General features: G+C 42.0%; 1 protein-coding gene across 1 annotated transcript in view; it reads left to right on the top strand.

Moving 5' to 3' along the window:
- Positions 1-12,139, top strand: part of USH2A (usherin) — a 567,365-nt gene that overhangs the window by 124,365 nt on the left and 430,861 nt on the right. The window contains exon 19 of the mRNA XM_066623430.1: positions 2,286-2,430. Within this exon, the coding sequence (XP_066479527.1) occupies positions 2,286-2,430 (145 nt within the window). The remainder of the gene's footprint in view (positions 1-2,285; positions 2,431-12,139) is intronic.

Genomic DNA, 12,139 nt, shown 5'->3' on the forward strand with positions numbered 1-12,139 from the left:
CTAGTGGAGTGTATGCTCTGTTGGTGCTAGCCATTACAAAAGTGCACTACAAAAGCACTTTGTGACAGTGACACAGTTAGGTGCATTGGCAGGAAGGCCAGAGCATTCCCGCTGTACTGGCATAGCTGATTATGCCTGTCGAAGCAGGTAAATTCTGCACTGTGCAGTGCAGGGGTGGGAGGAGGGAAGGGAAAAGGTGGAATGGGGCAGGGTGCGCTGATTGGACCTGGAGGGGGGCAGAGCTGATGGTGCTGGTGCGTTCCATATCCAACCACTCTTCCTAGACCTGATCCTCCATCGTGGATCGATGCAGACTTGTGCCAGCAATATCACTGGTGCAGGTCTGAGTTGACCCAAAGCACGGCTGGAGATTTTCCCTGGGCAAGGGGATGAATGTCCCCTTACCCTGAGGAGACCACATGCCTGCTAAATTCCCCCACAGGTTACAGTGTAGTCTGCACTGGCACTTCTGCATCGGCAAGGGGAACCTAGGTAGGGTGGGGCTGTAACTTTTTAATTTCAGTATGACTTAGTTATGACTCACTTTCTTTGGATACAGCCCAATATATCTTAGCCTAATGTCTCACTGAGTCGTTATGAGGCTAAAGTGCTATTCAGAGCTACTTTAGGAGAGACAGGAAATAATGTGGGGATAACAATGTAATAGTTATTTTTGAAATAGAGACTGAATTTTGTATCATTATCAGTACCATTGGTAATTCAGTTCATGAAGTTTTGGTCAAGTTTTAATATGCCTAACTTGGTTGGTAGAACTGAATAATAAAATAAGCAATTATTATCAATTATTATATACAGTTGTGTGCTGCCTAATGACAGGGATGCAGACAGACATCCCTGTTATCAAGCAGGGCTTGGCGCTATGTAAGACGAAGCTCTGCTCCCCTTGGCTCCAGAGGCTTTGCTGAGCCTCCCAGAGGCTCAGAATGTCAGAACCACGCAAGAGACGCAACTTCCAGTTTCTTCCAGGAAACCGGAAATCTCATCTCTCATGTGATCGGGACATTCTGAGTCTTACAGAGGCAATGCGCGGATGTGCAGTACCTCTGGGAGACTCAGAAAAGCCTCTGGATGCAAAGGGAATGGAGCTCCCCTCAGCTTCGGAGGCTTGGGGGTGCGACCTCCTGACCTATGCAACCTGTTGCTGGCTGGAAGGTTGTAAGAACATAAGAACAGCCCCACTGGATCAGACTATAAGCCCATCTAGTCCAGTTTCCTGTATCTCATGGTGGCCTACCAAATACCCCAGGGGCACACATGACAACAAGAGACCTGCATCCTGGTGCCCTCCATTGCATCTGGCATTCTGACATAGCCCATTTCTAAAATCAGGAGGTGGCACATACACATCATGGCTTGTAACCTGTGATGAATTTTTCCTCCAGAAATTTGTTAGGGGGCTGGTCATTAAGGGGCACACATCTGTACTGTCATCAGCAAGTACAGCATCAAGAAAATAACTTGTCCTTTGTTTATAAAGGTACATTTACATAAAATAATCTGTTCAAAAGTTAGCATGTCCTTTATTTGCAATACTTATTAGAGATTTCTCTTATCCCATGGTAGTCAGATAGCTAGATTTCATCACAGAATGGCAACATCACCGTCCTGCATAGTCTACACTGTTTGTGGAAGCAATTCCTCTATCACACAGAATTATGAGGCAATAATTTCTTTACCCCACTTGTCTACTTAGGAACTGGATTATTATCTCACAGAATACTGTGGCTAAATTATTGTAATTTAAATTCAGCTTGTTGAGTTTCCTCAAAATAATACTATTTTTCCACGAATGGCTTTTGGAGATCCTTAAAGGAAGAACTCAGCAATCTGAAGGCTAATTCCTCATTATATATACCATCTTATTAGCAGTGGGCAACAGAACAGGGACTACATCTATTCAGTTGCAGACCTGGCCCATGTGCCCATGTGCCACCCAGGGGCACAGGACTACTAAATGCCATGCCAAGGAGACTTGCCTACATTATGGAGCCTCATGCAATATCTACTGCCCCCTTAAAGCCTTCTGAGGTCTCCTGAGGGCCGTTATTACTTCTGGTTTTTCCTCAGAAAGCTTTCGGAGGGGCAGTTGATGCAGCTTAGGGCCTCCCTGACCCTCGGAAGGACTCTGGAGGGCAACGCAGTGGGCACAGCAGCGATATGGTGGACGCAGTGGTGCTGCTCTACAGGCGTGGCACCCTAGAGCTTCCCCCCACCTCCCCTCCCATACCACCAAGGTATCTATTTTGACTCTGCTTGTTTTGCAGGTTTTGTATATCGCTGAAGCTCATGAGCAGTCCTACACAGTGACAGGATTGGAACCATACAGAGTTTACAATTTTACCATTACTGTCTGCAATCATGTTGGCTGTATCAGCAGTGAACCAGGAATGGGACAAACTTTAGCAGCTGGTAAGTGGGAGGATATATTGCATTCAAGTGCAAAGTTAGCACGTAATTTTCTAATGAGTACTGTTACAGATGATCACAGGTTGATGCGCAGTGACTGAGGTAGGTGTAATGTTAATACAAAGTGACTAGCTTAATTAGCATTTGTTTACCATGACAGATTAAAAACAAAACACCGTCTTTTCCATGTAGGTCTGTAGTATATTAGAAAGCCGGAATGAGTTTCTTTCTCTTTGAGAAGTCATTTAATCTATTCTTGTTTGTTTACATTTCTACAACTAAAGTGCATCTACTTAATGAATGTAATAAAAAAATATTAGTAGTAGTATTTATCACATCAGTAGCATTTAAATTTCCAATCTTATTGGTAGACTTTCTAAGCTTGTGCTGTACCATTCAGCTGCAACAATTTTTGTCATGTAAGTGACTAACAGCCCAATCTTATTCCCATCATCTTTTGCCATGCAGCCAGAGTGATAGAGCATGTGGTGCACACTATTGTGGGAAGGCATACAGACAACCATCAAAAGGTCGGCCACCTGATCACCTAAGTGATCAGACCTTGTGAAAGGTCATGCACAAGGCTATGTAGCCTCGTGCAAGGCTTTCAGGTCTGGGAGGGGAGATGGCAGAAGAGGTCTCCCCCATATCCCAACCCCCCATCCTGGGCCTGAAAGCCCTACATGAGGCTACCCGGACTTATACCAGCAATTTAGCTCATGCAGATCTGAGTAGCCCCATTGGGCAGGCTGATGCTTCACATGGGGTAAGGGAACAGCAGTACCTACTGTAGTCGGAGTTGGGATCAGATTGTTGGTATTACAATTTTGAGAGAGACTTGACAGAGTCTCAAAAGACTATGGTATCGCGCTCTGAATGGTGGTTCTGGAACAGCATCTAGTGTGGCTGAAAAGGCTGATTCGGGAGTGACAATCCCTTCCACACCGGGAGCAAGTGCAGTCTGTCCCTGGTCTGTCTCCCTGGCTATGGGCCTTCCTTCTTTGCCTCTTTGCCTCAGTCTGTTGGCCAAGTGTCTCTTCAAACTGGGAAAGGTCATGCTGCACAGCCTGCCTCCAAGCGGGCCGCTCAGAGGCCAGGGTTTCCCACCTGTTGAGGTCCACTCCTAAGGCCTTCAGATCCCTCTTGCAGATGTCCTTGTATCGCAGCTGTGGTCTACCTGTAGGGCACTTTCCCTGCACAAGTTAACTAATTGAATTTAAATAGGATCCTTTGTTATTATTAATGGTGAAGCAGCCTTACCTATTTGTTTGTCAGTTTCTTGAAAATAAATAGCTCATTGAAGCCTGGCAGTTTGTTTATTATTGTCTCCTTCCCAGTAGCTTTTAATGCTATGAAGTTAATCCCATTAAACAAGATAAGCAACTATAAAATAAAGTGACCAATAGATTTAGATATATTACATGTTCTGTTTATTACTCCCTTATTTGAAAACTGACCATTTTTAAGTTTAAGCTCCTAAATATACATTCTTGGAATTAACTTTCACGGAAATTTGTTTTCATTTGGTTCCACTGATTTGAGCATAGTGACTGAAAGACCGAAACGGAACTGTAAATTGGGATTTAAGTTCATGTCCATAAACTTTGCCATAAACTCACTAGGTAGTTTGAAGTAACCATTCCTTCTCAGCCTCTGCTCACCAACTTCAATATGGGAACAATAAACATTTGGTTGCCTTGCAGGTTTCTTGTAAAGATTACATCAAGGAAATACATGTGGCACACTCAGACTGCACTAAACGAATGGATGTCATTAATAAATCGAGCAACTATATTGCTTGTGTGTCCATTTCTGCTTTGAAGCAATAGGCAATGAATCAATTATTATATCTGTTAGGTGGCAATCCACCACATGCTTACCTGGGAATAAATGCCATTGAACTCCTGCAGAGGATTGCACTTATGCAGAGGAAGGATTTACAAAACGGGGGGGGGGGGGAATACAAGGTTGCCAGTGCCCTTCTTGATGCTTATTATCAGAAGAAAGAACAAGAGAGTCGTCTGCAGTGCATTTCAACAGAAGTTGCTGGAGAATGGAAGGAAATTGGAAGCTCCTTCCCCAGGTATGCTGTGCACAAAAAGAGGCAGGTGCATATCTGTCCTGCTTCTGCTTCGCAGGCTAACCTTTTTGGGTTGTCTGGAAGACTAATGCAAACAAAAGACAATGAGCAACTAATGGACCAAATGCATTCTTAACTACTGCCTTGTCCCCTAAATTGGGGTTGGGGGGAGTGGAGTGACAGCTTCATTTGGAATTGTGTATTTTCCAAGGGACTTTTAAAAAACAGAACTTGAGGACTTGCTTAAGACAAGAGCTTCAGCAAAATGTTTTGTTCTGGGTTCATAGCATTTCTCTGGGTTCACAGAAGGTTAAAGGGGAGGACCTAGGTTCTGAATGCATGTGTAGGACCAGGTTCTGAATGCATGTATAGCAGCATGTGTGTGCATTTTCTTGCAAAATGTACCTGAACTTAGAAAATTTGCCACATATTTCACTGTCACATCAGAAATATGTAATAGAGGAAAATAATGTCTGATGTAAAGGACGATGGAGTTAAAATACATAAAAATGAATGGATGAAAGTTTTGCAAAGCTGAATAATTTTCTTTAGAAATAATCAGGTATCACTGTTAAAATCTAGGACTGATGCTCACGCAAACACTCCTACCGACTTTGCTGCCAATGGTGAACAGCTGGTGGCTGAGAGAAGATAACCATTTGGTTATTGTCTCTTGCTCATGTGTCAAATCAAAAGTGAATATTTAGACATTCAGGGGGCATGACAGGCCCATCTGTATAGGTGTTGCTGTGCAAAACCTGCAAAAACAGAAGGATTGTCAGGACCGAGCTGGCACAAGGAGAGGTGCTGGTGCAATGTGTGAGCGCGCCTCACTCCTCCCTCTTCGCCTTGACATACAAATCAGTTGCATAGGATCAGAATACGCAAGAATTTCTGTGAATCCCATTTTAAAGGTAGACAGTAAGGCTGGATATTTATATATAGTCCATCAGATTTGGTATCCAGAATAGGTGGATGCCGGTTCAAGTATCAGATTTACAAACAAATGCCCAAATTCCCATGACATCCAGGAGTGTGGCCATCCTTCAGTTTGAATCAGAAGTGGTTTTATGGTTGGTAGTGAAGCTATGCTGTTAGCATCCTGGGTGATTAAAGGGTATTTTTAAAACCATTAAAATGCATTGTTCTTTAAAGTGTGAATATGAGTATTGCATGTCTGATTGAGGATGGGTATGTTTTCCATGGATGCTATTAGTTTTTTAAAAAATTTAGGCTTCAAAAAATATATCTATAGTTCATAGATTAAATAGCCTGTATATAGCAGGCTTTCTTTACATGAATCTGGGTTACAAAAATGGCATTGATTACCCAGGCTAGCAGTGCAACTCTGAAACACTGGTATTCTTAATTCTTCAGGATTCAAGTGTTTGACTGTGTCTGAAGCCCCTCATGAACTGTATTCAGTGGTTCAGCTAGTCTTGACTTGTGGCTAAATCCCTACTCATGACCAAAATCAGAGCTAGTCATAACTAGTATAAACTCCTTTGCTTTCAGTGAAACTCAGTCATGATTAACATTAGTTGGATTGGGGCCAATATATGCAAAGCTTAAATAGTCAGGAACTGGTTTTTATTTGCCATGTGAACCCTTACATGTTTTCACCAATCATGTTTTAGCAGAAAAAAAATTAGCTGGCACATACTGCACTTGCTACAGTTTATAATTTATATAGCTTATTTGATTAGCAGAGTTCTTTATGAAGCCCTTTTGTAATTGTCCTCACAACAGTACTGTGTGGCAAATTCTAAATTACAGATCAGGTACTGTGAGAGAGTAACATTCTGAAAGTTACATGGTAAGTCCATAGCAGAGGTGGTCTCTTCTAAGGACAGATCACCTTTACTGGACCACACTAGTTCTGTGCCCCACAGAACACAATTTTAAGTAGCAAGCAGCCATAAGAACAATGGAGTAACGTAGGTCAATTAAACATTAATAGATTGGGGAAACAAAAAAATCTTAGCCTTTAACCTAATCTTAGCCTTTAACCTAAAACTCAGTAAACTAAGCATAAACTAAGCATAAAATGAGGAGTTGGGGTGAGTTTTCGATAATTGGGGCACTACTGTTGAAAAGGCCTTTCCCCACTTGTCACCCATCTAGAGGCAGCCAGAAATGATGAATCCCTAAAGGTGATTTTCCTGCTCTCTCCCTTGGCTATTAGTGGCCTCTGGCAGTGTCCTATTCTGCCCTCCAGGAGGGAGCAGGCCAGGTCAGACCAGGCAGAATTGCAATACCATTAAGAGTTTCAAGTGAGATATTTGCTCCAACAAAGGCTAAATATGGCTCTGCCTTCCTGCCTGGAGAGCAAAGATGGAGAGCAAAAGGCAGCTGTCTGACCTGAAGTCTTGCACTGGTTCACATTCCTCCTGGCCCATTACTGTCACTAAGGTGTTGGCTCAGGATGGTGTGAGGTTCTGGTTGTTATTGAGGCGGGTTCCTCAAGAAACTCCGGCTGAGGTAGACCTGCTCTGGGATCTCAATTTCTGTTGTCAACACTGTTCTCTTACACTTACACACTTGTCTAGTACTTCACATGTTCATATAAACAGGTCTGGACCCAGGTTTGCCAAGCCCCAGAATTAAGTTAAATTGGTGATTTTATACTTGAGAGTCAAATTCAGTGTATGGGTAATGCAGAACAGAAGAACAAAGAACAGGCAATGTTTACTTGTCAGATCAGCTGCACAGAGGGTTAAGTAATTAAGGATGAAATAATATTTTAAATAACTCTTTCTGAATTGGCATGGGTTAATTGAAAGAGGAAGGATGAATAAGGCTGCCGATTGAGTTGAGTTTCCTCTGCCAGAGAAGATCCAACAGGGGAGAATGAGAGGATTCACAGGGACTTTAAAGCAGGCTGTGAAGAATGGAGGGTTCCAGAAGGGATGAGAGAAGGAGAGAAATTACTTAGCCTTAATCTGCTGGGTAAATTGGGGTATGTCATTCTGCATGATGTCATTCTGCAAAGTGACTTTGGATCCCAGGGAAAAGGAAAAACGTAGCCAAAAGGTGCCGTTTGATGGTCAGTAACTGGAGGTGAGGGCAGCTACCAAAGCAAGAGGTTCTCCAAGCAGGAAGAACTTCACCAAAAACAGAAGTGGTTGGAGGGAAGGCCCACCAAAGTGGACAGTGTGAATGCCTTCATTGGGGAAGAAAACACCAACATTCTGCTCCCAAAGCAGGTGTAGTCATAGGACTTTGGACAGAAGACATTTGAACAGAGACATTCCTGGGTGAATAATGTTACCTGGAATAGCTCCTGAGTTTGCAGCCAGGAGTTCCCTGGGCTCAATTGATTTAAACTGTGTCTTTCCAGGAGGGCAAAAAAGCTTATTTGCACGCCATTTGGAGAGGTTTCTGATGGACAAAAGGTGTGGCAAGGTGTGAGCGTACCCTGCATGCTTAGGTCATTGGTGGGAGAGACAGCCTGGAGAAAAACATTGAAAAGACTGTCAGTGTGGCCTGCCCACTAGGCATTTAGGCTTAATTTATTACAGAGATTTATTATGCAAGTGAGATTATGCCATTATCTCCAATCTGGAGAACTTGAATTTTGCCTTCAAGGAACATGACATTCAGATGCCTCACAGTGCTACAGCTTTCCATTTTAATCGATGGCCCTCCTTTAGCATGACCTCAATTGGAAGGAGCCGTGCCTCACCTTCTCCAGAGTGAAGTCCTGACTGACTTTTAGGAATGGCAGCTAAGGAACCAAGATGGAGTTGGAAGAAACCAAGATCATTAGCAACACTTTGGGTCTCTAGTCAGCTGTGGTCTTACTCTGGATCTCCTGGATGGCAGGCTCAGGTTTCAGTCTTGTGTCAAGCCAGGAACTGGGTCTGGGAACAATCCTTCTGGTCTGACTCCTCATGGTCAGAGCAGGGGTTATGACAGGTGTATAGCAGTCCTGGCTCTTACATTCTTTGGGAGGCTTGTGCGTACCTCTTCTCTGTAGGTCCAGCCATCCTTTTCCCCTTCAGGGCATAGAAATTGCCATGTTGATATTGTTCTTCCTTCTGGCAAATTTAGTTATAAACCGTCCATTTTCATCTACTTATTGTGGGACACTGTTGCAGTACGCAGCCGACACCGCAGCTCCAGAGACTCAAGGGCAGGCAAGATACTCTCAGTAAATAACGAGGCACAGACACGGCAGTGCTCCACCACCAGATGTCCTTTACTTGGAGATATATACAATATTTACAGTGCAAAGGCAGCACAGCAAGCAAACAGCAAAGATAGCACTTTCTCAACTCTGAGATCACCAACTCCATCAATGTAGCTTCCCGCAGACACTCCACATAACATCTCCCACACAGCAGCTTGCACACACTGCAATATATATTGGCACTGACCAATGAGAGGCGGGCTAGGATCTGATGACTGTATGACTCATTGTCTGGTGACATGGTATTGTAGGGTATTGCATCATTCCTGCTGTGCCCTATTGCATCAGCCAGTCCCATGATGCATCAGTGCTACACTGCATGTATGCAGGCCAAGACATCAGGGCTTAGCCTTGCTCTATCCAGCCTGTAAATTGACTGTAGGCCTGGGGCATATATCATAACAGACACAGTTTCAAATAACAGCAAACTTGAAACCCTACATCTTCCAGAAGTTCACACTCGGGTATACTGGATTTGATTTTTGGTTTCTGTTCAAGCTATGTAGTCCCCAGCATGATGGTATTCCTTTAAAATGATTTATTTTTTAAATCCTATAAAGTTTGAATTTCCAGTCATTTGGCAAGGTACATGTTACTGATAACAGTCATACGTTTGCCTGTCATATAATGGTTTTTAAGCACAATACTCTATCACAGTCTTTAAAACCACCCATATCCAATTAACTGGTAATTAGTAGTGCATTAGATTTTCCTTTCTCTATTAAAAGTAAAATACGCAGGCTGTTTGCCTCTGGTCTGAAAATACACATTGCTTTGCATGCAAGTACATAAAAGTCTGTCACTGTGAATGGGACCCAAAGTGATTAAACAAGCACTCTTAATATGTTAATTTATAATTTTAATTACAGCAATCTTGTATATATAGTCATTAGTGAATACTAATATAAATATTTTTCTATCTTTTTATTCATAATGCATAAACCAATCATCCCCTTCTTTCTCAGCAGTTGCCTGGTTTTTGTTTCATAATACAATCTTTGTTCTTAGTTATGAATGCGTTTTTTTCATTCTTGTCTTGAATAATCCCTCATTAAGCTAGTCACTTTCTGCTTCATGCTGAAAAGGAGAAATTATCATGCAAATGTGGTGTTGCATGCACTTGTGTGTGCCCACACACAAAATAAATAAAAACAGGTTTGCTTAGTGTCCCACTACCTGTGTCCCTTCTTTGAATGTAACATACTCATTAAATGAATTCATGAAATCTGAGTCTGGGCCAAGAACGTGGGAGCGGGGCAGGAAATCAAAGTCCCTTCAGGAAGCTACAGAGGCAACGCTAAAATGAATTGGCTTCACCTTTGACTGACGCTCTCAAATAGCTCTGGAATCCTGTGATGATTTTGCTTGGTTAATTATCCAATTATTTATTTCAAGAATACAGGCACTGTGTTGCCATTAGAGACATGAAACATAATCTGAGAAATTTGGAATTGACAAATGACTTAAATAACTCCTGAGATAAACTGTATCTGCTCCCTATCTTCTCTTGCCAAGTACTCTTCAGCTACAGATTGGGTGCTCTTTGTACACTGCAGTAAGAGCCAAAACTTGTTTGTTTGTTCTCCCTAAAGGACATATTTCACTCTTTGGGAAATTGCACAAATTAGTCTTTTGCCAGTATGTCAAATTTGCATGGTCTTTAGGCTGAGTTTAAGTTGTATTTCTCTTGATTAAAAGCTTTTGGTTCAAAGCAATACTTTTTAATTGCCTAATGATATAAGTCAGTTCTTAGGAAAGAGCCATGCATTTAGGAGTTCATTTGCAATATAACTGAAAAATTCATTGCATGGCAGTAAAACAATTTACTGTTAATTACAAGGAGAAGAATTTGCTGTACCATGCTCACAGATTGCCATGAATCATGCAGCACTCCTAGAGATTTATAACAGATGTGTAAGTGGGATGAATTAGCAGGGTTTAATAACAGAGACACAAATCATGCAGACTTCAAGGAGCTTTAATTGATATACTAGAATGTGACGGGCATGAATCACTCAGCCATTCAACAGCACTGTAACATATGGTCAGCTCAATATGCTGCATCTTAAATCGGTTGGTGAGTCGTTGGTTGTCCCATATGGTGGAAGCAATATATTTTTCAGGACTGTTTTTAAAAATACCATTTCGTTGATTTTTCTTTTAAAGAAATATGATTCTATATGCTCATAGTAAAATGAACTCTTGAGACTTGTGTTTATTGAAATAGATTTTGTATGCAGATTCTGAACATAGGGTCTTCTGAAGCAGTTGATTCAAGCACTACTGATTACAGTACGAAATGAGGAACCTGAATCCTACTGTGTGTAGGTATGCAGGCCAGGTTATTGGTACAATTGCTAGATCCTTGCCCAAGGATGGTGCTATAAATACTCCAAGTCAATGACCCCACCATTGCATCACCTACCCAGTTTTTTCACCAACCTCCTATGGAACAAAATTACAATCATGATAATCATGCTCCCTTGAGTTCCTTGCAGAAAACGGCAGGATAAAAATGTAATAAATAGTATCTGGAATAGATGACCACAGGGAGAACACACACACGGAGACATGAGAAGTGCAGTGGCAGGAACCTAATTTAGCGCCTAGAATATTTATAGGTATATATTGTTTCTGGGTATTGAACTTAGTAACCTCAGCAGTTGGGTTTGTGTTGCGAGAATTTGAACCATTGCATTTGTGCCATTGAGCCCAATCCTACCCAGCTTTCCAGCACCGATGCAGCCCTGAGGTAAGTGAACAAACATTACCTGGTTTTAAAGTAACATCCATTACTCCCCCCCCCCCCCGCACAAAATGCAGCAGGTGTCCCATTGGCATAGCTGCGTCGGTGCTGGAAAGCTGGTTAGGATTGGGCCCATTGTGATGTAGCAGATAGCCTTCTGTACCAGAGGCCAAGAAATTCTAGGTTGTTATTGCTGCTATTGCCATTAAGGAAACTGACTTTTAATCTCAGTTACCATTTTGTAAAATGGGCATGTGAATAATCTTTCTCATTAGGCTATTATAAAGTTGAATGACAAAAAGGAATGTAAGACTTTGCATTACTACATTGTTAGTAGTTATAATTTTAAAAAAGCAAAAGAAAAACACCTTTCTGGGATCCTTTGCACTGACAGATTGTAGCAATAATCAAAGCACTTGAGTGAGTGAGCTTCCTGTTCATCGATGGGCAAACCTCCAATATTGTTTTTTTTTTCATGAATCAAAAACGTGTTGGACAGGTGGATTTTTTATTTAATGTACAACCTTACAAGTTTTGTTTCTATTCCAGAGATGAAGGTTTCTAATAAGCAGAAGCTGAAACAGAAATGTGTCTATAGTCTAGCTGCAGCGAGTGCAAATATTACTAGAAAGAGCTGCTGTTCAGAATTGTAGTTTACATGGACACATGGAGGGGCTGATTGCAAGCTAAAGCC

Source organism: Tiliqua scincoides, chromosome 1 (genome assembly GCF_035046505.1).
Source record: "Tiliqua scincoides isolate rTilSci1 chromosome 1, rTilSci1.hap2, whole genome shotgun sequence".
In the NCBI taxonomy this organism is placed as follows: Eukaryota; Metazoa; Chordata; class Lepidosauria; order Squamata; family Scincidae; genus Tiliqua; species Tiliqua scincoides.